Consider the following 26,100-nt stretch of genomic DNA (forward strand, 5'->3'; position numbering starts at 1 on the left):
TGGAACAGGCTTCTTAGAGAGATGGTTGATACCCCATTTCTGTCAGTGTTAAAGAGGCATTTGGATAATGACCTTAATAATACATTTTAGCTTTTGGTTAGCCCTGAAGAGGTCAGGCAGTTGGACTTGATGGTCTTTGTAGGTACCCTTCCAACTGAACTATACTATTCTATTCTAGTTTGCAGAAAATAAGTATATTGTAAAAACAGTTTTTCATAATTCCATGACAGCATAAGCAAGAAAGTACTATAGAAGCACAATTGTTAATATATAAGGCAGATTCCCAAGAATATAAATAATCCCCATTACTTTGTGAGAGATTTCCTCTCTCAAGTAGGAAAGCAAAATCCATATCAAACATAGGAAATAGAAGAGTGTAACAAGTAACTTACCTTTTTAAACATAACTAATGAGATCACAGCAGATGCTGTGAAAAGTGCAGCTATAATTATCATCATAATGCCAACGGGGATACTCTTATTAAGACCAGTAAGAGATGAAATCCACCCACTGAAGGAAAAAGAAAAGATAAATTTTATTGGCACAGCACAGGAACTATTAAAACACAGGTATCTACATCAAGGGAAGATCTATAACCTCCTGGTTTTGCTCAACTTTGAATATTTTTGAAGAAAAATTCATGAAAATTACAAATGAGCATATTCCTGTTCTATAATATTTTTTTTAAAGCTTAGTTTCTATTTTCCCAGTGCATGCAGTGAAACTATAAGGAAAACTAGCAAATATAAGATGATTTTTCTTGAGCAGAGTTGAGAAGAAATTAAGAGAGAAATTAGAGTTGCTCAACAACTTTTTTTTTGGTCATGTCATTTCAGACTAATTAAAGAGTACATGTTTTTGTGGAAGATAAAATGTCCCTAAAAAGTTAGCTTCTAACTTCTTTAAAAATAAAACATGCCATACACATGCAGCTTCTGTGCGGGAAGACTCATTTAATTGTATCCACACATACTTTCTCACACATACTTTCTCAATTGGGTTTAATATAATACATTTTTTTAAAGTAGAAAGGATAGTCTGAGATTAACTAATAGAAAAGATGGCTTTATCAGTTTCTATTTTAAACATTTCCCCATTCTTCAAAATTGAAACACCAACAAAACGTACATCATACTTGAAATCACAAAAAACAGGTTGCCTTAAGAAAACTAAAACATTAAGATGGAAATGATTCTCCCAATGAAAAGAGCAAAAAGTTTCTAAAAATAACCTTATGATTTTCCTGCATCTGTTTTAAATTGCTTTGATATTTTCTATGTCCAACTGTACTCTACCACAAATCTCCAAAATCCAAATTGCAATTAGCATCTTCTGATTATCTGGCTACTTTTCATACCCCTTTCCCAAGTATCCTTAAAAGCACATTCCACATACTTGGAGAGTCGGCCCTCTAAAATTACTTTATTTTTTTCATGTCAATCAAAGTATCTACGAAAAATGAAAAAATTGAATTAGAGAGAAGAAATAATAAAATGTGCTTTTTCCTTACACTCCAATTCCATTTTGTTTGCCTTATGTACGTTTGGAGGTTAGCAACAAAATGTCAGTACCCAGATATAGTACTGCCAGTCATAGGTCTCCATGGTATCAGCTGACTACTACAGCCATGACTTTAATTACTTTTATTTTGTTGATTTTGTTTTTGTCTTACAGACAGTACAGTGCTACAGAAAAGAGAATACTCACCAGTTTCCCCATCTTTGAAATCCCGCAGCTTGAAGTACATGTACAGCAAACTGACAGATATATACAAAGAAGAACACAAAGAACCTGAATGAACTGTCACTCCTGAAAGAAGGGGAAAAAAAGATTAAAGCAGCCAGGAAATAAATGTATTTTGACAAAGACTATAGTACCAATCTATTTTGGTAAAAAAAAAAAACAGGAAAAATGTTTTTATTTCTTGATGGTGACTTGAAATTTCAGGCAGTAATTCTGTGGTTTTGGAGAATGCTTATTTACAAGAGATTCTTCTTTAATACAGTATTTTTGTCTCCTGCATCTCTAACAGAGGTGGGAATAGCAGCAAGATACTATTCCTTAGTGTTCTGTTCAGGGCCTCTTAGACTGAACTTGGAGGTTTTGCTACAGTGCATAAAGAACGCTCCTCTTTCAGGCTGAAGTTTACAGCACTGGCAGTATGGAAAGAAAAGCTTTTACTTGTCAAAGTGATTGCTGTGGTTTAAACCCAGTAAGCAGCAAAGCACCACACAGTTGGTCACTCACTTCTCCCCCACCCCCCCCAGCTGTATGTGGGGAAGAGAAACAGAAGAGCAAAAGTTACAAAACTCATGTGTTGAGATAAAGACAGTTTAATAAGAAAGAGAAAAAAATAAAAAATAAAAAAGAAGAAAAAAATACACAACCAAAGGAAAACAAACAAGTGATGCACAACGGAATTGCTCACCACCAGCCAAACAGCATCCAGGCCAGTCCCCAAGCAATGACACCCCCCCCCCCCCCCCCGCCCCAGTTTTATTGTTCAACATGTTGTCATATGGTATGGAATATCCCTTTGGTCGGTTTGAGTCAGCTGTCCTGATTCTGTCCCCTCCCAGCTTCTCGTGCACTCCCAAGCCTACTTGCTAGCAGGCAGCTTGAGAAATAGAAAAGAACTTGACTCAGCGTAAGCACTACTCAGCAGCAACTAAAACGTTTGTGTGTTGTCCACATTATTTTCATTATAAATCCATAACATAGCACCATACAAGCTACTATGAAGAAAATTAACTCTATCCCAGCCAAAACAGCGCAAAAAGGAAATAAAATCTAATATGGATTTACTGAAACAACACAGATCACAATACTGAAGAAGCTGTTGTTTAAAAGCAAAATATACAAAATATGCTTGTTGTTCAAAATACTAAAATGCCAGACTGACAAAGACTGAAAGTGTTAAAAGCCTGTCAAGAAAACATATACATATATAGGCAAAATCTCAACAAAGACCTCAACTTACTACTATCAAAACTAATGATCACATGATATGCTTGCTACCAAAGTTCTAAAGAAAGTAAAGATCAATTAAGTCACAGATTAAGAACATGGAACCAGATTTTGCCAGTAATTGCAATTTTTTGCAGAAGGCAGTTTGTTCATTTCTATTTATTTAACTAGTTCAATTTAATAACTGTTTCATCTTCAGCTGAGCAACTGAAGGAAAGTTGAAAATGTAAGTAGCAGTTTTCCTTTTCTAAACAATCACTATTCGCTAAGAAAGGCTATATACTAGACATTACTGATGCAGGATTTCCTGGATCTAAAACTGTGAAAGATAATGTTACACTACACTCTTCAGCTGAAGAAAACAAGGAAACCTTGGAGAAAACAGGAAGACTGATAACCTTGAACTAGCAGAAGCAAGGGAGATAAGGGATGAAAGCTAAAAAAACAAGGAGAAAAACAGCTGAAGGAAGATTCCAGACTGACCCATGGTAAACTTTTGCTCATTACGGGTCATTAGCATATTTAAACCACACCCATCATAATGCTAATGTATGGAAATGTTGGATTTGGTAGGGATGTCTGTCTGTCCTGCTGGTCCTCTGTAATACACAGACTCAATAGAGATAAGTTAGGCAAGCTAAAACAACCAATCAAAAGTAGCCAGAGAGATAATTGCACAAGTTAGTTGTACATAAATAACAGTGATTCAAGTCAGGGGTGTGCTTCCTTTGTGAAAGATTGCAAAGCACCTGATTCTGCAGAATTATATAATTAATTATTTAATTAAAAGACCTTTGTGTGAATTCTGACTCTGTGCTTATTGGCGAGTTGCACTGGCCACAAACCTATGGATAACGACACTATGAACTCCTCCACTAAATCAGGAATAAAAACAACACTACTAAGAAAGAGTATGTAAGATGTAATCAGTTAATGTAAGCTACCATTTTAAAATGCTGGCAATTCTCTGTATTTTTAGTTGATCTCAATTTGCACCCACATTGTAACCCAAGTCATGAACAGAAGTTAAAGTTGTAAACGAAAAATATTTTTTAGCCTTAAGGGTATAAGAATTTACTGTATGAGCAAATGCAAATTAAAATATATGATTCCTCAAAGATGTGTGGGTATGGCAATATCTCCTTAGTTAGAAAAAAGAAACATCTAATTCAGTCTAAAATTATGCATAAATGCAATTTATGGCTATCAATCTTTCTCTACAAAAATTAATGTATTTAAACTAAGAATATCATGATTCATTTCAATGTAAAAATCAAGAAATACTGTAAGAGTACAGAAATTAAAAATCTCTAAATGCTGATTTTCACAAAAATATTCAATTTTGCGTGCAAAACAACCATTCTATTTTTAAACACGAAGATACTACACCTTAAGCTTGCGAAGTCTGCAAAATCCAGATTGCTAAAAGCTAGGAAAAATACTGGAGTTTGATTACTGTATACCTGCTCTACTCATTCTTAACAATGGCAGTCTTCTACAATTGCAGACACTGCAAGGTGTACAGTTTCATAAAGTTCATTCAGGAAGCCAAAAATTTAAGACACTCTTAACTATTAACCTGCTCAGATTCTTCTTGTAAAGGGATAGAGATTTAATGAGAATTTTTCTTAAAGTTATCAGCCCTATACAAAAGTTAAATACTTTCTACAAATATTGTGTCAATGGTAGAATCTATAAATATTTTAAAGGATATTCCATGATATTCCTAACTATCGCTATCTATGATTCAGATATACAGTTGAATTAATGGCAAACATACTACTTGTTTCTAATGAAAGTATATTAAAGGTTTATCATAATGATAATTAAGTAAATTCTGGACTGTTAATGCATTTCAACAAGTGTAATGTGGTTTTGGTTATTTTAAATATCCTAAGTCAAGCTGAAATTGTTACCTGAAAGCTCCATAAAGTGGTCTGTACCAGCAGACAAAAGAACAAGGCGTAAAAAGCAAGAACCAGAGGATACTCAATCCAAAATCGACCCCTCGCGTAGCATCAATGTAAAACCAGGCCAAACATCCAAAGACATTAAGAAACAGTGTCACTGTATGGACTGTAGAAGCAAAAGCAAAAAAGTCTTAATTTAATTAATTTATACAAGAAATTATTAAAACTGTTAAAGTAATAGCCAAAATGAGCATGTTTAAACAAAACATAAGAATGCTGACAATAAATCAATATTCTCTCTCTGCAATAAGCTGATTTTTATACAGTTTTCTAACTTTCAGGTAAAGCCAGTATTCCCAAGTAAAAGTACTGAACAAGAAAATTCAAGTAGCATCAGGTATGTGGTGAAGAAAAAAAAAAGTCATAAAAATAAAACATTTTCAAAAAAAAACAAATAATGAAAAAAGAGGTTTCTACGGCTGCAGTAATTGATATTTCTTCTACAGTAATTACTGAATAGCTATTTACATTTTTTTTAATATGCTGGTTGTTTATTTTCTCTTACAGTCAGGCAACTAAATATATGCAGGACTGTCAGCCTTAATATTGCAATATATAACTATTGGATATTTTTTAGAGAAAAGCTTATAAATAATATAAAATACATGATAAATTTAGCATTGTACATTGTTCCAATTTGAAACAAGAATATTAAAAAAAAAACCCTTTTAACCAAAATCTGTCTTACACGTAATAAAGCAAAAAAGCCTGCATAGTAAAATGCTTCTCAGTAAAACAAAAATTGTCAGTTGTTATTCTAGATCCTTGAATATATATTGTATATTGAAATATTTCTCATAACATTTTTGGTGCTCAGTTCTTAGCTTAATACTGGCCTTTCCTCTTTGGCAAACCACGTTACAGGTTAACTATTTAATTTCTACTAAAGGAAATGTATTGGCAACATGACTTGACATTTTATTTCAAATATATTTAGCTCTTGTAATATAAAAAAAAAATACAGTGGTAGTAAGAAATATTACAACTACTACTTTCATGCTACCTGGGCACAACAGTTCTGCCAGACACTTTCTGTCTCTGTTTAGCAATACCCAGTGTCTCAAAGGACGTTTTCTGTCTTTGTGGACCATAATAAAGTATAGTATTTATAAATGAGTGCAAAAGCAGTTCCATGCAGCAATGTTTATTTAAGTCCAGAGAAACATTTTAGTCATTCTACTGGAAGGTAAGATTAACAGAAGAAATGGCAAGTATATAAAGATACTGAAAAAAAAAAAGACTGTTCATAGCTCTTTGTTTCCCTCTTAACTAGGACTTAAATAAGCCCTAAATCAACTTAGTGGAAAAAAATTTTATATCAAAATGCTGACATCATTCCATGAAGGGCTGAAGGAACTCAAAACACATTTTCCTCAGACAAATTCTATTTACCTGTAAGAGTCAATAGAAATAGAAAATGTCATACTTTATACTTTTAAATAAAGAACATTTAATGCATTTGTATATCTTAACACTGTTCCAAGAGGTTAGCAAAGCAACTCACTTGAGAATTTTTGTATGTATGTATAATGAAGTACAACAAAGGATAGAAATCCAAATTCCTATCTTCTTTTGATTAATATGAGAAAGTTTACTAAGTGGTATTCTTTCTTTTTCTAGTCAATGCTGGAAAACAGGGAGACACCCTTGATTGCTAGAAATGTCTACCTTCTGGTGGATTTTGAACTTTCAGATAAATTTTATTTTTTGTACTTGTAATTAAAATAACAGGACAAGTTTTAAAAGAATATGATCTGTGCAGAATCATATAATCATCTAGGTTGGAAAAGACATTCAAGATCAAGTCCAACTATCAACCTGACCTACCAAGTCCCATCACTAAACCATGTCCCTTAGTGCCACGTCCACATCTCTTAAATACCTCCAGGGATGGGGCCTGGACAGCATGTTCTGATGCTTAATCACCTTCTCCATGAAGAAATACTTCTTAATGTACAATCTAAACCTCCCCTGGCACAACTTGAGTCTGTTTCCTCATGTCCTATCACTTGTCAACTGAGAAAAGAGACCAACACCCTCCTCTCTGCAACCTCCTTTCATGTAGTTTTAGAGAGTGATGAGGACACCCCTCAGCTTCCTCTTCTCCAGGCTAAACAAACCCCAGTTCCCTCAGCCACTCCTCATAACTCTTGTTTTCTAGTCCCTTCACCAGCTTTGTTGCTCTTCTCTGCACAAGATTGAACAACTCAATATCATTCAGATATGCTTCTTGAGGGGGCCCAAAACCAAACACAGTATTCTAGGTGCAGTCTCACCAGTGCCTCGTACAAGGGGACAATCACTTCCCTAGTCCTGCTGGCCACACTATTTCTGATGCAGGCCAGGATGCCATTGGCATTCTTGGCTACCTGGGCACACTGATGGCTCACATTCAGCCAGCTGTCAACCAGCACCCCCAGATCCTACTCTGTTGGGCAAAAACCAAAGAGGGTTAAAACAATGTGTTGTGGTTTAAACCCATCAGGCAGCCAAGTACCACACAGCCATTCACTCACTCTCCCCCCTCAGTGGGATAAGGGAGAGAATCGAAAAAAAGGTAAAAGTGAGAGAACTCGTAAGCTGAGAGAAAGACAGTTTAATAAGAAAAGTAAGAAAACAATTATAAAAATAAAATAAAATAAAATAAAATAAAATAAAAGCACAACACGATTGCTTAAGACCCACTGACTGAAGCCCAGCCAGTCCCTGAGCAACGGTAGCCATTCCTCCGGCCAACTACCCGAGTTTTATTGTTCAGCATGACATCATAAGGTAGGGAATATTTCATCGGTCAGTTTGAGTCAGCTGTCCTGGTTCTGTCCCCTCCCAGCTTCTTGTGCATCCCCAGCCTCCTCACTAGCAGGGCAGTATTAGAAGCTGAAAAGTCCTTGGCTTAGTGCAAGCACTGCTCAGCAGCAACTAAAACATCAGTGTGTTATCAACATTATTTTCCTCCTAAACCCAAAACACAGCATCATACCAGCCACTATGAATAAAATTACCTCTATCCCAGCTTAAACCAGGACAATATTCACCCTTATTCCATACCATTTATGTCATGCTCAGGTCCCACACTTTCCAATACATCCTAATTAATCACCACCACCCTTCCTGTCTTTTGATATATACGGACAGATATCACTCTTAGTCTATGGGCCATCCCTTTAAAGTGTACATTGAGTTTCTTCAGTCCATGACTTTGGGCTCCATCTGTCATAACAGTCCTTCGGGGCAGGAGAGATGGTGAGTGGTGTTGGATTGTTGCATGCTGAAGCCAGCTCTGCTTCCATCACCACTGTACTTTGCTCAGAGCCATCAAAATCTATTCTTCATACCAAAGAGGCTTTAACCCCCTGGCTTGCTTGACTGTGGCGCATGTTTCACAGTCATGCATAATTTGTGCAATGGTGTCCCTTCATATGCTGCCAAAATCTCTTATTCCAGTTGGAGTATAGCGAGCCTTGAATCCTCTGTATCCTCAACTCCAAAACACTAAGGGTCGACCTTGAGTCTCCCTTGGTGCTTTCTGCCAGAGGGTCCATGTGGGGCCTTTCTCCCTGGCTGTAGCATAGAGCACATTTTTTACCTCTTGTCCTGCCCAGACTGGCCCAAGGGATACTGCATGAACTATCTCCCATTTTATTTCTTCAAAGGCTTGTTCTTGCTTAGGGCCCTGTTTGAAATTGTGCTTCTTCCAGGTCACTTGATAAAGTGGGCTTACAATCAGACTGTTATTTGGAACGTGCAATCTCTAAAAACCCATGACACATAAAAAAGCTTGTGTTTCTGTTTTGCTAGTTGGTGGAGACATAGCTGTTATTTTGTTGATCACATCCATTGGGATCTGACAACATTCATCTTGCTATTTTATTCCTAAAAACTGGATCTCCTGTGAAGGTCCTTTGACCATATCTTATTTTATGGCAAAACCAGCCTTCAGAATAATTTGGATTATTCTCTTCACTTTATCAAACGCTTCCTCTGCTTTGTTGCTTCACACGATGATGTACTGCGATGTGTTCATGATAACTTCCTGATGCAAATGGTGGATGTTCCAACTAGAAGAGGAGCGCTGCTGGACCTTGTCCTCACTAACAAGGAGGGGCTGGTTGAAGCGATGAAGGTTGAGGGCAGCCTTGGTTGCAGCGACCATGAGATGGTGGAGTTTAGGATCTCGTGTGGCAGGAACAGAGTACCGAGCAGAATTGCAACCCTGGACTTCAGTAGGGGCGACTTTGGCCTTTTCAGGCATTTGCTAGGGGAAATCCCATGGGACAAGATACTTGAAGGAAAAGGAGCCCAAGATAGATGGTTAGTGTTCAAGGACTGCTTCTTCCGAGCTCAAGAACAGAGCATCCCAACAGGTAGGAAGTCAGGAAAGGGAGCCAGGAGACCTGCATGGTTAAACAGGGAATTGCTGGGCAAACTCAAGTGGAAGAGGAGAGTCTACAGATCATGGAAGGAGGGACTGGCCACTTAGGAGGAATATAAAGCTGTTGTCAGAGGATGTAGGGAGGCAACTAGGAAAGCTAAGGCCTCCTTAGAATTAAACCTTGCAAGAGGGGTGAAGGACAACAGAAAGGGCTTCTTCAAATACACTGTGGATAAAACTAACACTAGAGGCAATGTAGGCCCACTAGTGAACAAGGTGGGTGCCCTGGTGACAGAAGATAAAGAGAAGGCAGAGTTACTGAATACCTTCTTTGTCTCTGTCTATAATGCCAGAGGCTCTCCTGAGGAACCCCATACCCCTGAGGCCGCAGAGGAAGTCGGAATAAAGGAGGAGTTTGCCTTGGTTGATGAGGGCTGGGTTAAGGACCAATTAAGCAATCTGGACATCCACAAGTCCATGGATCCTGATGGGATGCATCCGCGCGTGCTGAGGGAGCTGGCGGAAGTCATTGCTAGGCCACTCTCCATCATCTTTGGTAAGTCATGGGCATCGGGAGAGGTGCCTGAGGACTGGAGAAGAGCAAATGTCACTCCGGTCCTCAAAAAGGGCAAGAAAGAGGACCCGGGTAACTATAGACCGGTCAGCCTCACCTCCATCCCTGGTAAGGTGATGAAACAATTTATCCTTGGCGTTGTCTCCAGTCATATCAAAGATAAAAGGGTCATTAGGGGCAGTCAACATGGCTTCACCAAGGGGAAGTCGTACTTGACCAACCTGATAGCCTTTTATGAGGATATAACCAGGTGGATAGATGATGGAAAGGCAGTGGATGTGGTCTATCTTGATTTCAGTAAAGCCTTTGACACCGTCTCCCACAGCATCCTCGCAGCTAAACTGGGAAAGTGGTCTGAATGATCGGGTAGTGAGGTGGACTGTAAACTGGCTGAAGGAAAGAAGCCAGAGAGTTGTGGTTAATGGGACGGAGTCAAGTTGGAGTCCTGTATCTAGTGGAGTCCCTCAAGGGTTGGTACTGGGATCAGTGTTGTTTAATATATTCATCAATGACTTGGATGAGGGAATGGAGTGCGTCGTCAGCAAGTTTGCTGATGACAATAAACTGGGAGGAGTGGCTGACATGCTGAAAGGCTGTGCTGCCATCCAGTGGGACCTCGACAAGTTGGAGAATTGGGCGGGGAGAAACTTAATGAAATATAATAAGGGCAAGTGTAGAGTCCTGCATCTGGGCAAGAACAACTCCAGGCACCAGTATAAGTTGGGGACTGCCCTGCTGGAAAGCAGTGAAGGGGAGAGGGACCTGGGGGTCCTGGTGGACAGCCGGATGACCGTGAGCCAGCACTGTGCCCTTGTGGCCAAGAAGGCCAATGGCATCCTGGGGTGTATTAGACGAGGTGTGGTTAGTAGGTCGAGAGAGGTTCTCCTCCCCCTCTACTCTGCCCTAGTGAGACCGCATCTAGAATATTGCGTCCAGTTATGGGCTCTTCAGTTCAAGAAGGACAGGGAACTCCTTGAGAGAGTCCAGCTCAGAGCAACAAGGATGATTAAGGGAGTGGAGCATCTCCCTTACAAGGAAAGGCTGAGGGAGCTGGGTCTCTAGCTTGGAGAAGAGGAGACGGGGTGACCTTATTAATGTTTATAAATATGTAAAGGGTGAGTGTCAGGAGGATGGAGCCAGGCTCTTCTTGGTGACATCCAATGATAGGACAAGGGGCAATGGGTGCAAGCTGGAACATAGGAGGTTCCACTTAAATATGAGAAAAAACTTTTTTACAGTGAGGGTGACAGAACACTGGAACAGGCTGCCCAGGGGGGTTGTGGCATCTCCTTCTCTGGAGACTTTCAAAACCCGCCTGGACGTGTTCCTGTGTGACATGATTTAGGTGTTCCTGCACCAGCAGGGGGACTGGACTAGATGATCTTTCAAGATCCCTTCCAATACCTAACATTCTGTGATTGTGTTATTCTGTGATCCAGGTCTGGGGCCCCCAGCACAAGAAGGACATAGACATATTACAATGAGTCCAGAGGAGGGCCATGAAGGTGATCAAAGGGCTGGAGCACCTCTACTGTGAAGAAAGGCTGAGAGCTGGGGATGTTCAGCCTGAAGAAGAGAAGGCTCCAAGGAGACCTCATTGCAGCTTTTCAATACCTAAAGGGGGCTTAAAAAAGGTGGAGAGCGATTCTTTGCTCAATAGGATAATGACAGGACAAGGAGGAACGGTTTTAAACTAAAAGAGGGGAGATTTAGCTTAGAGGTTAGGAGGAAACTCTTCACTCAGAGGGTGGTGAGGCACTGGAACAGGTTGCCCAGAGAGGTTGTGGATGCCCCATCCCTGGAAGTGCATATAGATGTGAAAAAGATTTTTAAAAGTTTCTTCAGAAACAATAAAGGCCAAGACTAAAGATATTGAAATTGCTACTAACCAAGGCAACACAAAAAATGAAGTTCTCAGGGCTGCTAAAAAGGGCCAGGAAAACTAACCTACTTTACAAAGTCTTGAGCAGCCGATACTAGATTTATCCAAATGTGATTATGTTCACAGACCCCTAAGCCTTACAAGACCTACGAAGATTTGGAAGAGGAAATAAAATAGAAGTACAACAGCAAGCAGAAGCAGGTTAGTTTGCTGTGTTAATGAGTGCCTCCACTGAGGAAGCATAACCACTCTAATGAAGTATGAGCCATATCATGTAGATACATTCCTGGGAAAGAAGAATCACAAGGATTGATTCAACAGCCAGCCCGAAGGCACAGAGTTCTGTACTCAATCATTTTTTTTAGCCTGAAATAGATTTTGTCTTTCTTTTCCTTTATTATGCCTGCTTCCTTCCTTCCTGAGAAATCCTAAATCAGAGAGTATGAAAGCTAAAGAAAAAGCAAGAGGACTTAGTTAAAATCTCAGTCTACCTAGAAGAAAATCTGTCAGTTTATTATGAGAGCAAAATTTATATTTATTTTGAAATGCTATGTCACTGCTTCCTTGTTTCAATCAATAATAAAATTACCAGATTAACAGGTAAAATTATACACATTTGCAAAATCTGGAACCTAGAGAAAAATACAGAAAAGTTCTGAAATTCACATCCCCTTAGTATGCTAAAAATATATTAATGGCATCAAAGCACCTAAATCTTTGGAATTTCCTCAGTCTGAAGGTACTTCTTAGGCACTCATCACACAAGACAAGACAGAAGAAACAAACCTCATGGTATGTGTACAATTGATTCATCCAGCATTTCTCCAATCAAAACACAGCACCTGAATGAAGGCAAAACTAACCTCCCAAAGATTGTTTAGAGCATGCTCGGTGTACAAGGGATAGTTCCAACATGGACTGATTGTTCAGCTAATTTCCTTTATGCTATTTTTTTAACAAACTAAAATGATATTAAGTCTATATTATACTCTACACTAAACTAAAGCTATGCATATTAAGGCACATGGATATTACACTTTTAAAATTTGTAAGTCTATTAACACTGATAGTGAATTATATTTCTTAATATATAAGCTGATTTTAAAAATGGTAAAATTATTTCTAAGGTAATAAATTGTCAAAGCTCATTTTACAACAACAGGGATATTTAAAATAGAAAACTGCAATATACTATAACCAAACTGCTTTAGGGTAATCCTTCCCCTTTTTTTCCATGGAAGTTTCTATGAAATAATAAAGTACTTTGAAAATTGAAGCTAACAAAAAGATTTCACTTTAACATTTAACTTCCAGATTTTAAAATATTTCATTGCAGATGTTGCAAAAGCCAAATTATCAGGCATGTTTCAAGTTTGAATAGGCACTTTGCTTTTTCTTTAAAAAAGTACTTACACATCCACAAATAGTACATAATCTTTACTGTCTTCTGGAATTCTACAGGAATGTCTATAGAAAAGTCCTGGTAGAAACATGGACCCACTGGAAAATTCTCAGGAAGAGGTGGCCAGTTATTTTTTCTACCTGCAAATCATAAAAAAAAAAACAACAAACAAAACCCCACCAGCTTTATAATACAGTTTTAACATCTGTATACTAGAAAGAGATACACATCTGGGCTTGTTCAAATTGTTTTATGTACATAAGTTTCACAAGCATATGGATAACTTGGGCTACCAAGACCCAAGAGTTTTATCAGCAATACTCACACAAACTTCAGAAATAAAATAGGATGAAATGCAGACAGATCAAGGAAAGTACAATATTTTATCTATATAAAAGACTAAGCAGGCATCTGATGGTTCCTATAAAGTAATAAGAAAAGAGTTTTGACAAAACAGTCAGATTTGCGCAGAAAATCATTCTCAGAGTTCCTTGACTTTTAAATGCACATTTCCCACCATACTCATATGCTCACTTTGTGGAACACAAAGACTAGGGGTTGAAAGGCATTCTCCATCCTTGGAATCCTGATATTTGTAACACCTGGATATCTCTAACTCTTTGAACTAGTTCCCAATATAGTTTACAGTCAAAGCTTTGCTTAAAAGCCTGTAAGCCTAAAGAAAGGCAATTATTAAAATGGTCTCAATTACAACACCAGAAGATGCTCTACAGCATCAATATATTTTGATATAAATTGTGGGACAGAGTGAGAACACAACAAAAGACAGCAGAGTATCAGACACCAAAGATTTCCTGTATGCTGATCTACTCACAGGCTAGAGTATACATTCTGACGAATGTAAGCCATATCAAGTGCAGATTCAGAGATTCAGATGAGATAACTACAACAAACCTATATCATAGCATTTAAAATGCTGGATGCAATAGATATGTTTACCACCATATTGCAGAAGTGGAGCTGACTAGAGACTAACATAAAGGCAAAATTATTTTAAATTCTGATAAGTGTTTGCTTGCAATTTCTATCTTCAAACATAGCTTTACTAGCAGTTCACCTGTTAAGAAAACTTGCAAACCTTACATACTTGCATTATTTAATTATTTCTTTACCCAGACAAAATGAAGCTGACAGTTCTGACCAAACAGGTCCAAAACACTGAGTATTTGTTGAGTTTTATGCCTCTTCAACTGAACATTTTTACCAGTTCTTTCAGAGCTGGGGGTTTAGAGGGACCATACAAAAGGCAATCAAGTGATATGCCCATCCATATTAAAAAGTACTTTTCATTCTACTATATGAAAAATATCTGATAACAACTCAGATCTTTATTCCACAGTATACAGTTATTTTTCTCAGGGTTGCAAGTTTCAAGATAGTCACAGAAAAATTCAGATATAGTAATTCAGGTTATTACTTGAGAGTAGTATTTGATGTGCTTTTCTACCTTGGTGGAACAGGTTTCAAAATTTTCAACTAAAACTGAAAGACAGTCTTAGTATTTTTCAGACATGCCCAAATGAACTAGATGAAATAGGAAGCAGCACACTAATCAGCTCAAGTGCAATACTGCACGGGACCTGAACAGAGAGAACTCTGCACTGGGCTGAGCAGACCCACAAGCTTTGAGATCTTTGCACTGTGGTCAGTTGCATACGATGACAGTGTCCTAGGTGTGCAGCCAGCATCATAACTTGAATGCAAATAACTAGAGTACTATTGCAAAAGACCTTGCCCTGTGATCAATATGCTTCTATAGTGTTTTGAAAGGAGTTTAAATGACTGTGCAAAAGAAAAAAAAAAATCAAAAGGAAAAGAATATTGTTCTCCTCAGTCACAACATACAATTCCCGATTTGCAGCATCTTTTACACGGTCATTTGGTAAAAACCTAACATCCTCTTTAAAGCTTTAAGAGCTCTCTCTTCTCTGTTCAGCCTTCCTAAAGAATCCTTTAGATTCTTCATGCACTCTTCAAGCCCTTTGATGTGAACAACTGGAACTTAATAACAGAGCAAATACCATTTAAAAATATTCTGAAACATGTATTGGGTATCAGAGTTATAGTCCCTAAGATATAGATGAAAGTAATTAAACTGTCAGTAAAGCCTGGAATAGACAAGTAATCAATCCAGACCATCAATATAAATTAGTGAAATTAGGTGAAGGGCGATATATGGAGAAGGAAATCACCAAAAAATCATAATCTTGGAGAATAGGTACAAAGATTTAATAAAGAGACTGGAAAAAATAATACAAAGAAAATAAAAATGGTTTAATGAAGGGACCATGATTCTTTTCCTTAGAAGAATACCAATTCCTCACTCCCAAATCCCCTACCATATGACTGGTAGAAAATTCCATGAGGTTTTTGAATCACTAAATAGTTATGCAATCTGGAATTGTACCTCTGTATGTTCCAATATTTCAAAACAGGAAAGTTCTTCTACAGCAATACTGACAGCAGATAAATCAGAGGTGTTATTTATGAAGTTACATTTAATTCTTCCCAAAATGTTCCATTTCTATTCAATAGTATTACTTGGATATTAACCCAGAATAAAAATAGCTGATAGTAGAGTACAATATGTAATAATGCCACATTTAAATATTTTTGCTTTGAAAATTTGCACAGGACAGTTTTTATTCACTGTATGCACTGTTCTAAAGGAGACACATTTTTCTCTTCCTGAAGAGATTATAAAAAACCCTCTTTGATCTGCTTTACAATGTCACTGTAAAACTAAAACAGTTTCTGAGAAAATGTGAAATTTCTGCAATTTTAAAAAGTACTTTTTTCATGCATACCCCTCTGCTGATTGAGACTCTGCATTTCCCTTTCTCTGCGATCTAGTTCATCTGCTTTTCTTTCCAGTTCTTCTTGACGCTTTAACAGTTCTGCCTGGGCCAAAGCATGCTCCTGAACAAAACAAGCATTGTTAGAGACTGATAAAAAATACAAACAAAAAATAAATATTCCAAGTCTATTTTCTATAATTAAGCATCTCCAGTTATGGATGAAGACCGACCTACTATTGCATGAATTCATGAAATAAGTGATTACTAAAAGGCAGTATTAATTTTCATAAATCATTAGGAAAGCAACACTTATTTATAAAAGACTATTCAAGAAGTGTGTAATTATAGTTAAAAGCATTCTAGTGCCTGAAAGTTATACACAAACCTTTGCAATTTGTGCATAAGCAGGTGGTTCTTCCGTTGGTTTCATTATTGCTGTCTGAGTACTGGGTACATCAGGTATTTTCACATTTCCTGAAGGAGGCTAAGAAAATGAGATAGTTATTGGGAAACAGTCTCCTATTCTAATAAACATCTTTTCATTAAGTATATAAGAACTAATCCAGTTGTTTTAAAAAAAAAAGTGTTACTGATAAACTGAAAATCTAATATGCTGCCTGCAATATTTACAACCTTTAGGAAAAATAAGATAACTATATCCTATGATGCAGTGTTCTCCTTGGTTGTTTTTATAATGCACTACTTGCCATAAACACACAAGGAATTTTGTGGATCAATAGAAAGTAAATAGAATCTTAATTTTGTTCAAAAATGAATATGGATAAGAACAGTTACTGTTTAAGTTACTGCAGGATTTAACTGACCTACTCATATTCTCAAATATTATGTCTTTTATTAGTAATGTTTTCCAGAGCTTTCTACTTAAAGGCTTATATCACCTGGTTAACTAGAGAAACAATGTACTGGATTAAATTCTCAATTTCAGGATACATAATCTATTTCTTAACTGTTCCACCAGTATTTATTTACTGCAGTTGTGAGAAACAAAGTTGTGTTTTTGATGTAGAATGTGTTTTTGCAGTGGAAAATTGCACTAACCTTGCATATTCAAAAGTGATTGTGCAGCACAGCAGTGGGGAGTATGTTAAGTAGATAAGGGGAAGGTCCCACTGTCCCAAAATAAGGAGGATAGCTAAGAAAAACAGGATGAGCAGTACTAAATCAGTAAAAAAAAAAATCACGGGCCCTCTAGTCACGAGAGAAGAAGGAAAAAAAAGGAAAAGGAGAAATTAATGGTTGGTCAAATAAAATTGTACATATATGGTATAGAGGAGCGTCGAGTAGCTTGTGAACCTGTAGTACTCAGCCAATGAGGAAACAGGGGAGGTGATCAGGCATCGGGTAATAGGGAATATAAAGTTATGATAAACTTTTACTGTGTGCTCCTGCTTGCAGGACACCCGCCATTGCAATCGCAAATAAAATAGCTTCACAGAAGATCCTGTCTGAAGAAAATTATTGAGATTTTTCTCACAATTTGGGGGCTTGTCCGGGATCTTGTCGCCTCCCAGAGAGTTCTTGCCACCACAGACAGGAAGGTGCACCCCGCTGATTTCAGTGGTCCCGTCGGGGGTGGTGGGTTGTCTTGGTATGGCCGACAAAGGACCAAGACTGTTAATCTGAAGACAGGCTCTGCAAAGGACTGGGGAGAAGGGAGGCCAGCACTGACACACCACAGACACAGCACAGACACAGCACAGACATAGCACAGGTACAGGGATAATTGCTGATAACATGGACCAGGAAGTCCGTGCACGGACCGAGGTAAGGCAAACTTTACCGTATATTGCGTTGGGGTGATTTGAGGAGACTCTTGTGTGCAGTGTGAATGAGATACACTTTTAGTGCAAAGCAAGTGTGAAGTCCCTGTCCTGGTTCCAGTTAGGACAGAGTTAATTTTCCCTCATAGTAGCTGGTAGGGTGCTATGTTTTGGATTAGGATGAGAAGAGCGCTGATAACATGCTGATGTTTTAATTGTTGCAGAGCAGTGCTTACACCAGGCCAAGGACTTTTCGGCTTCTCGCTCTGTCCTGCCAGCGAGCAGGCTGGGGGTGCAGCAGGAGCTGGGAGGGGACAGACCCAGGACAGCTGACCCAAACTGGCCAAAGGGGTATTCCATACCATCTGACGTCATGCTAAACAATATATAGGGGTGGCTGGCCGGGGTGGGGGCCGGGCTGCTCGGGGATAGGCTGGGCATCGGTCAGCGGGTGGTGAGCAATTGCATTGTGCATCACTTGTTTTCTTACACATTATTATTATTAATACTATTATCATTATCACTATTATTATTATTATTGTTATTATTATATTCCGGTCTTAATAAACTGTCTTTATCTCAACTCACCGGCTTCACTTTCCCGTTTCTCTCCCCCATCCAAGAGAGGGAGGGGGGAGGGTGAGCGAACGGCTGTGTGGTGTTTAGCTGCCAGCCGGGTTAAACCACAACAGTCCTTTTGGCTCCCAACGTGGGGCACGAAGGGTTGAGATATCGACAAATCTGACCAGAGTGTGTTAAACTAAAATTGGTATAAGTATTGGACCTGCTTAATAGTTGCTAGTCACGATGTTGATTGCCTTAATCTCCAGTCTGCTGTACCTGCATTCCAAATTGAGTTTTATGGTGCGTTACTTTCTGTATGTGCTCCCTGTTGCACTGTTTATCCTTTCCGGGCCCTGGTTTAAGATTGTTATGGTACTGTGCGGTGTAACAATGGCTTATGAAATGATGAAATATCTGGTCACGACTTTAACCTGGTATTTGTACTCAGCACTGACGTCGACTCTATACTTTGGAACCCATATCTCGGAAACTATTAGCAATTACACCTATTGCCTGTTTTCGTTAGGGAGCCAATCTGTGAAGGGGACAGGGGAAGACATGTTTCCCTACCTGTTCACTCTCCCTTTCTCCTTCACCACCACCCTCTTATCCCCCGAGCTAGTTACGGTGGTTCTCCGAGATGTTGAATATCCTTGGGATACTCAGACCAGCCTGCTCTTGTTGTTATGTCTCCTGAATGCGCTTCAGGTTTTGTGGAGGGTTAAACAACTACTTAGGAATCTCATCCGGAGATCTGTCTTGAGGCGGGATAGTTGCGAGTGGCAGGGAGTGTGGGAGGATATGGGCAGGTTTCTAGAGCAGTGGTCACCTCCAGTGTTTTGGACATTCACCCCTGAACAACTGCAAAATCCTAAAAAGCTGGCAGAATGCTTGAAAAAAAGGTGTCATGACTCTGGCAGTTCCAAAGTGACACAAATCACTGTAGCGTGCTGGGGTCTGGCTTGTGCCTATCGAGCTGCAATTGATGCTACTAGCAACCTAGCTCCAGCTCCAGCTCCTGCAGCCACTCCAGTTCCAGCTCCTGCAGCCACTCCAGCTCCTGCAGCTGCTCCAGCTCCAGCCCCTGCAGCTGCTCCAGCTCCAGCTCCAGCTCCTGCAGCCGCTCCAGCCCCTGCAGCTGCTCCAGCTCCAGCTCCCGCAACCGCTCCAGCCCATGCAGCAGCTCCAGATCCTGCAGCTGCTCCCACTCCTGTGTCTGGGTCAGAGAAACGAGCTGTAGCAGTGCAAGTTGACCCCGCAGAGGGTATTCCAACCCCTGTGGCAGACCCTGTGACTGGGTCAGAGAAACGAGCTGTAGCAGTGCAAGTTGCCCCTGTAGACAAGGTGAAAAAATGGTATAGAGGCTCAGGTCGTTTAGAATGCAGACAGTCTTCTGCTAAGTCTGGGCATAGTGAAGACGAGGCTGGGCCATCAAAGGTGCAGGAGACTGAAGATGAGGATGAGGATGTCGAAAAATCAACAGTAACTACCCGGACTCTATACCAGCGTGAGCTACGAGATGTGCGAAAAGATTTTGGTCGCTGTATAGGTGAGCAGCTTGTCACCTGGCTGCTCCGGTGCTGGGACACTGGAGCCAATTATGTGGAATTAGAGGGCAAGGAAGCCAGGCGGCTGGGATCCCTTGCTAGGGACGCATGCATTGACAAAGCAATTGGAGATGGAGCACGATCTCGCAGCCTCTGGAGGCGTCTCCTGTCAGCTGTGCAGGAAAGGTATCCCTTCAAGGAAGAACTTGTATGTCTACCAGGCAAATGGACCACCATGGAGAAGGGAATTCAGTACCTGAGGGAATTGGCCGTACGGGAAGTAATTTATAAGGACCTAGACGACGCACAAACATCCGCAGATCCAGATGCAGTCCGGCGTACACTACCCATGTGGCGGAAGTTTGTACGGAGTGCACCATCATCATATGCCAGCTCATTGGCAATAATAGCCTGGAAAGCGGAGGAGAATCCCACAGTGAATGAAGTGACTAAAATACTCCGGCAGTACGAAGGAAATCTCTCCTCTTCCCTACAGGCCTGTGTCTCAGCTGTGGAGAAACTCTCTGAAGAGGTCCACCAACTTAAAGAGAATTTATCTTCCCCTCCACCTGAACAAACCAGTGTCCACCAGCTAAAAGAGAATGCTTTGGAGAAACTTTCTGAAAAGATCCACCAACTTGAAGAAAGATTATCTTCCCCTTCACCTGAACGAGAAAAGTGGCCAGTCCTCTATCTCTATACTGATTCATGGATGGTAGCAAATGCCCTGTGGGGGTGGTTACAGCAATGGAAGCAGAACAACTGGCAGCGCAGGGGCAAGCCCATCTGGGCTGCGGCATTGTGGCAAGATATTGCTGCCCGGGTAGAGAACCTGGTTGTAAAGGTACGCCATGTAGATGCTCATGTGCCCAAGAATCGGGCTACTGAAGAACATCAAAACAACCAGCAGGTGGATCAGGCTGCTAAGATTGAAGTGGCTCAGGTGGACCTGGACTGGCAACATAAAGGTGAATTATTTATAGCCCGATGGGCCCATGACACCTCAGGCCATCAAGGTAGAGATGCAACCTACAGATGGGCTCGTGATCGAGGGGTGGACCTGACCATGGACACTATAGCACAGGTTATTCATGACTGTGAAACATGTGCTGCAATCAAGCAAGCCAAACGGTCAAAGCCTCTTTGGTATGGAGGACGATGGCTGAAATATAAATATGGAGAGGCCTGGCAGATTGATTACATCACACTCCCTCAAACCCGCAACGGCAAGCGCCACGTACTTACAATGGTGGAAGCAACCACCGGATGGCTGGAAACATATCCTGTGCCCCATGCCACCGCCCGGAACACTATCCTGGGCCTTGAAAAGCAAGTCCTATGGCGACATGGCACCCCAGAGAGAATTGAGTCAGACAACGGGACTCATTTCCGAAACAACCTTATAGACACTTGGGCCAAAGAACATGGTATTGAGTGGGTGTATCACATCCCCTATCATGCACCAGCCTCTGGAAAAGTTGAACGATACAATGGACTGTTGAAGACTACACTGAAAGCAATGGGTGCTGGGACATTCAAAAATTGGGACACGCATTTGGCAAAGGCCACCTGGTTAGTCAATACCAGGGGATCTGCCAACCGAGCTGGACCTGCCCAATCAAACCTGTTACGCACTGTAGAAGGGGATAAAGTTCCTGTAGTGCACGTAAGAAACATGCTGGGTAAAACAGTCTGGGCTACTCCTGCCTCAGGAAAAGGCAAACCCATTCGTGGAATTGCTTTTGCTCAGGGACCTGGATGCACTTGGTGGGTAATGCAAAAGAATGGGGAAGTCCGGTGTGTACCTCAAGGGGATTTGATACTGGGTGAGAATAGCCCATGAGTTGAATTGTAGTATGTTAATGATTATATAATACTGTATGTCATCACTACCATGATTGCTATATATCATAGATGAAAATGGTGATTAATTAGAATGTATTGGACTGAGTGTAACCTGAGCATGACATAAATGGTATGGAATAAGGGGTGGATATCTGTCCTGGTTCCAGTTAGGACAGAGTTAAGTAGCTCATAGTAGCTGGTAGGGTGCTATGTTTTGGATTAGGATGAGAAGAGCGCTGATAACATGCTGATGTTTTAATTGTTGCAGAGCAGTGTTTACACCAGGCCAAGGACTTTTCGGCTTCTCGCTCTGTCCTGCCAGCGAGCAGGCTGGGGGTGCAGCAGGAGCTGGGAGGGGACAGACCCAGGACAGCTGACCCAAACTGGCCAAAGGGGTATTCCATACCATCTGACGTCATGCTAAACAATATATAGGGGTGGCTGGCCGTGGTGGGGGGGCCGGCTGCTCGGGAATAGGCTGGGCATCGGTCAGCGGGTGGTGAGCAACTGCATTGTGCATCACTTGTTTTCTTACACATTATTATTGTTAATACTATTATCATTATCACTATTATTATTATTATTGTTATTATTATATTCCTTATATTCCTTATATTATTATATTCCTGTCTTAATAAACTGTCTTTATCTCAACTCACCGGCTTCACTTTCCCGTTTCTCTCCCCCATCCAAGAGAGGGAGGGGGGAGGGTGAGCGAACGGCTGTGTGGTGTTTAGCTGCCAGCCGGGTTAAACCACAACAGTCCTTTTGGCGCCCAACGTGGGGCACGAAGGGTTGAGATATAGACAAATCTGACCAGAGTGTGTTAAACTAAAATTGGTATAAGTATTGGACCTGCTTAATAGTTGCTAGTCACGATGTTGATTGCCTTAATCTCCAGTCTGCTGTACCTGCATTCCAAATTGAGTTTTATGGTGCGTTACTTTCTGTATGTGCTCCCTGTTGCACTGTTTATCCTTTCCGGGCCCTGGTTTAAGATTGTTATGGTACTGTGCGGTGTAACAATGGCTTATGAAATGATGAAATATCTGGTCACGACTTTAACCTGGTATTTGTACTCAGCACTGACGTCGACTCTATACTTTGGAACCCATATCTCGGAAACTATTAGCAATTACACCTATTGCCTGTTTTCGTTAGGGAGCCAATCTGTGAAGGGGACAGGGGAAGACATGTTTCCCTACCTGTTCACTCTCCCTTTCTCCTTCTCCACCACCCTCTTATCCCCCGAGCTAGTTACGGTGGTTCTCCGAGATGTTGAATATCCTTGGGATACTCAGACCAGCCTGCTCATGTTGTTATGTCTCCTGAATGCGCTTCAGGTTTTGTTGAGGGTTAAACAACTACTTAGGAATCTCATCCGGAGATCTGTCTTGAGGCGGGATAGTTGCGAGTGGCAGGGAGTGTGGGAGGATATGGGCAGGTTTCTAGAGCAGTGGTCACCTCCAGTGTTTTGGACATTCACCCCTGAACAACTGCAAAATCCTAAAAAGCTGGCAGAATGCTTGAAAAAAAGGTGTCATGACTCTGGCAGTTCCAAAGTGACACAAATCACTGTAGCGGGCTGGGGTCTGGCTTGTGCCTATCGAACTGCAATTGATGCTACTAGCAACCTAGCTCCAGCTCCTGCAGCCACTCCAGCTCCTGCAGCCACTCCAATTGCAGCTCCTGCAGCCGTTCCAGTTCCAGCTCCTGCAGCCGCTCCTGCTCCTGCAGCCGTTCCAGCTCCTGCAGCCGCTCCAGCTCCAGCTCCTGCAGCCGCTCCAGCTCCTGCAGCCGTTCCAGCTCCAGCTCCTGCAGCCACTCCAGCTGCAGCTCCTGCAGCCGCTCCAGTTCCAGCTCCTGCAGCTGCTCCAGCTCCTGCAGCCGCTCCAGCCCCTGCAGCTGCTCCAGCTGCAGCTCCTGCAGCCGTTCCAGTTCCAGCTCCTGCAGCCGCTCCAGCTCCTGCAGCCGCTCCAGCTCCAGCTCCTGCAGCCGCTCCAGTCCCTGCAGCCGCTCCAGCTCCAGCTCCCGCAGCCACTCCAGCCCCTGCAGCAGCTCCAGCTCCTGCAGCTGCTCCCACTCCTGTGGCTGGGTCAGAGAAACGAGCTGTAGCAGTGCAAGTTGACCCCGCAGAGGGTATTCCAACCCCTGTGGCAGACCCTGTGTCTGGGTCAGAGAATCGAGCTGTAGCAGTGCAAGTTGACCCCGCAGAGGGTATTCCAACCCCTGTGGCAGACCCTGTGTCTGGATTAGAGAAACGAGCTGTAGCAGTGCAAGTTGCCCCTGTAGACAAGGTGAAGAAATGGTATAGAGGCTCAGGTCGTTTACAACGCAAACAGTCTTCTGCTAAGTCTGGGCATAGTGAAGACGAGGCTGGGCCATCAAAGGTGCAGGAGACTGAGGATGAGGATGAGGATGTCGAAAAATCAACAGTAACTACCCGGACTCTATACCAGCGTGAGCTACGAGATGTGCGAAAAGATTTTGGTCGCTGTATAGGTGAGCAGCTTGTCACCTGGCTGCTCCGGTGCTGGGACACTGGAGCCAATTATGTGGAATTAGAGGGCAAGGAAGCCAGGCGGCTGGGATCCCTTGCTAGGGACGCATGCATTGACAAAGCAATTGGAGATGGAGCATGATCTCGCAGTCTCTGGAGGCGTCTCCTGTCAGCTGTGCAGGAAAGGTATCCCTTCAAGGAAGAACTTGTATGTCTACCAGGCAAATGGACCACCATGGAGAAGGGAATTCAGTACCTGAGGGAATTGGCCGTACGGGAAGTAATTTATAAGGCCCTAGACGACGCACAAACATCCGCAGATCCAGATGCAGTCCAGTGTACACCACCTATGTGGCGGAAGTTTGTACGGAGTGCACCATCATCATATGCCAGCTCATTGGCAATAATAGCCTGGAAAGCGGAGGAGAATCCCCCAGTGAATGAAGTGGCTAAATTACTCCGGCAGTACGAAGGAAACCTCTCCTCTTCCCTACAGGCCTGTGTCTCGGCTGTGGAGAAACTCTCTGAAGAGGTCCACCAACTTAAAGAGAATTTATCTTCCCCTCCACCTGAACGAACCAGTGTCCACCAGCTAAAAGAGAATGCTTTGGAGAAACTTTCTGAAAAGATCCACCAACTTGAAGAAAGATTATCTTCCCCTCCACCTGAACGAAACAGTGTCCACCAGCTAAAAGAGAATACTTTGGAGAAACTTTCTGAAAAGATCCACCAACTTGAAGAGAGATTATTTTCCTCCCCACCTGTACAAACCAGTGTCTCAGCTATTAGGGGTAAACGTTCATCTATGCAAGGAAGACAATATGGTGGGCACACACACCGCGCCACCCTGTGGTTTTACCTACGTGACCATGGAGAGGACATGAGAAAATGGGATGGAAAATCTACTGCGACCCTAGAGGCACGGGTACGTGAATTGCAAAGGAAAACAAGTGGGAAAAAGGAATTCTCTGAAAAGTTTGCTGCTCCAACTTCCAGCAGGCAGTCCTTTAGACACAGAAACGAAGATTCTGACCAGGACTAGAGGGGCCCTGCCTCCAGCCAGGGGGAGGAAAGGGACAATCGAGTTTATTGGACTGTGTGGATTCGATGGCCTGGCACGTCAGACGCACAGAAGTATAAGGCTTTGGTAGACACCGGTGCACAATGTACTCTAATGCCATCAAGCTATAAAGGGCCAGAGCCCATCTGTATTTATGGTGTGACGGGGGGATCCCAGCAGTTAACTGTATTGGAGGCTGAAGTGAGTCTAACCGGTAATGAGTGGCAAAAGCACCGTATTGTGACTGGCCCGGATGCTCCGTGCATCCTTGGCATAGACTATCTTAGAAGAGGATATTTCAAGGACCCAAAAGGGTTCCGCTGGGCTTTTGGCATAGCTGCCTTGGAGACAGAGGACATTAAACAGTTGTCTACCTTGCCTGGTCTCTCAGAGGACCCTTCTGTTGTGGGGTTGCTGAGGGTTGAAGAACAGCAAGTGCCGATCGCTACCACAACTGTGCACCGGCGGCAATATCGCACCAACCGAGACTCTCTGAGTCCCATCCATAAGCTAATTCGTCAACTGGAGAGCCAAGGAGTGATCAGCAAGACTCATTCACCTTTTAATAGTCCCATATGGCCAGTGCGAAAGTCTAATGGTGAGTGGAGACTAACAGTGGACTATCGTGGCCTGAACGAAGTCACGCCACCACTGAGTGCTGCAGTGCCGGACATGCTAGAACTCCAGTATGAACTGGAATCAAAGGCAGCCAAGTGGTATGCCACAATTGATATCGCTAATGCATTTTTCTCCATCCCTATAGCAGCACATTGCAGGCCACAGTTTGCTTTCACTTGGAGGGGAGTCCAATATACTT

General features: G+C 41.6%; 1 protein-coding gene and 1 long non-coding RNA gene across 9 annotated transcripts in view; both read right to left on the reverse strand.

The window, feature by feature from the left end:
- Positions 1-26,100, reverse strand: part of LOC136788853 (uncharacterized) — a 204,190-nt gene that overhangs the window by 33,555 nt on the left and 144,535 nt on the right. The gene's annotated exons all lie outside the window — the stretch shown is intronic.
- The window catches only part of LOC125181555 (secretory carrier-associated membrane protein 1-like), a 69,871-nt gene that overhangs the window by 28,685 nt on the left and 15,086 nt on the right, over positions 1-26,100 (reverse strand). For 3 of the 8 annotated variants that reach the window (XM_066987349.1, XM_066987348.1, XM_066987350.1), the window contains exons 2-8: positions 17,482-17,649; positions 16,372-16,470; positions 15,996-16,107; positions 13,179-13,307; positions 4,884-5,043; positions 1,708-1,809; positions 393-510 (exon numbers count right to left, since the gene is read on the reverse strand). In XM_066987349.1, the coding sequence (XP_066843450.1) occupies positions 393-510; positions 1,708-1,809; positions 4,884-5,043; positions 13,179-13,307; positions 15,996-16,107; positions 16,372-16,470; positions 17,482-17,649 (888 nt within the window). The other 5 variants (XM_066987352.1, XM_066987353.1, XM_066987354.1 and 2 more) reach the window with 4 other exon arrangements.

This window comes from Anser cygnoides, chromosome W, assembly GCF_040182565.1.
Source record: "Anser cygnoides isolate HZ-2024a breed goose chromosome W, Taihu_goose_T2T_genome, whole genome shotgun sequence".
Taxonomy (NCBI): domain Eukaryota; kingdom Metazoa; phylum Chordata; class Aves; order Anseriformes; family Anatidae; genus Anser; species Anser cygnoides.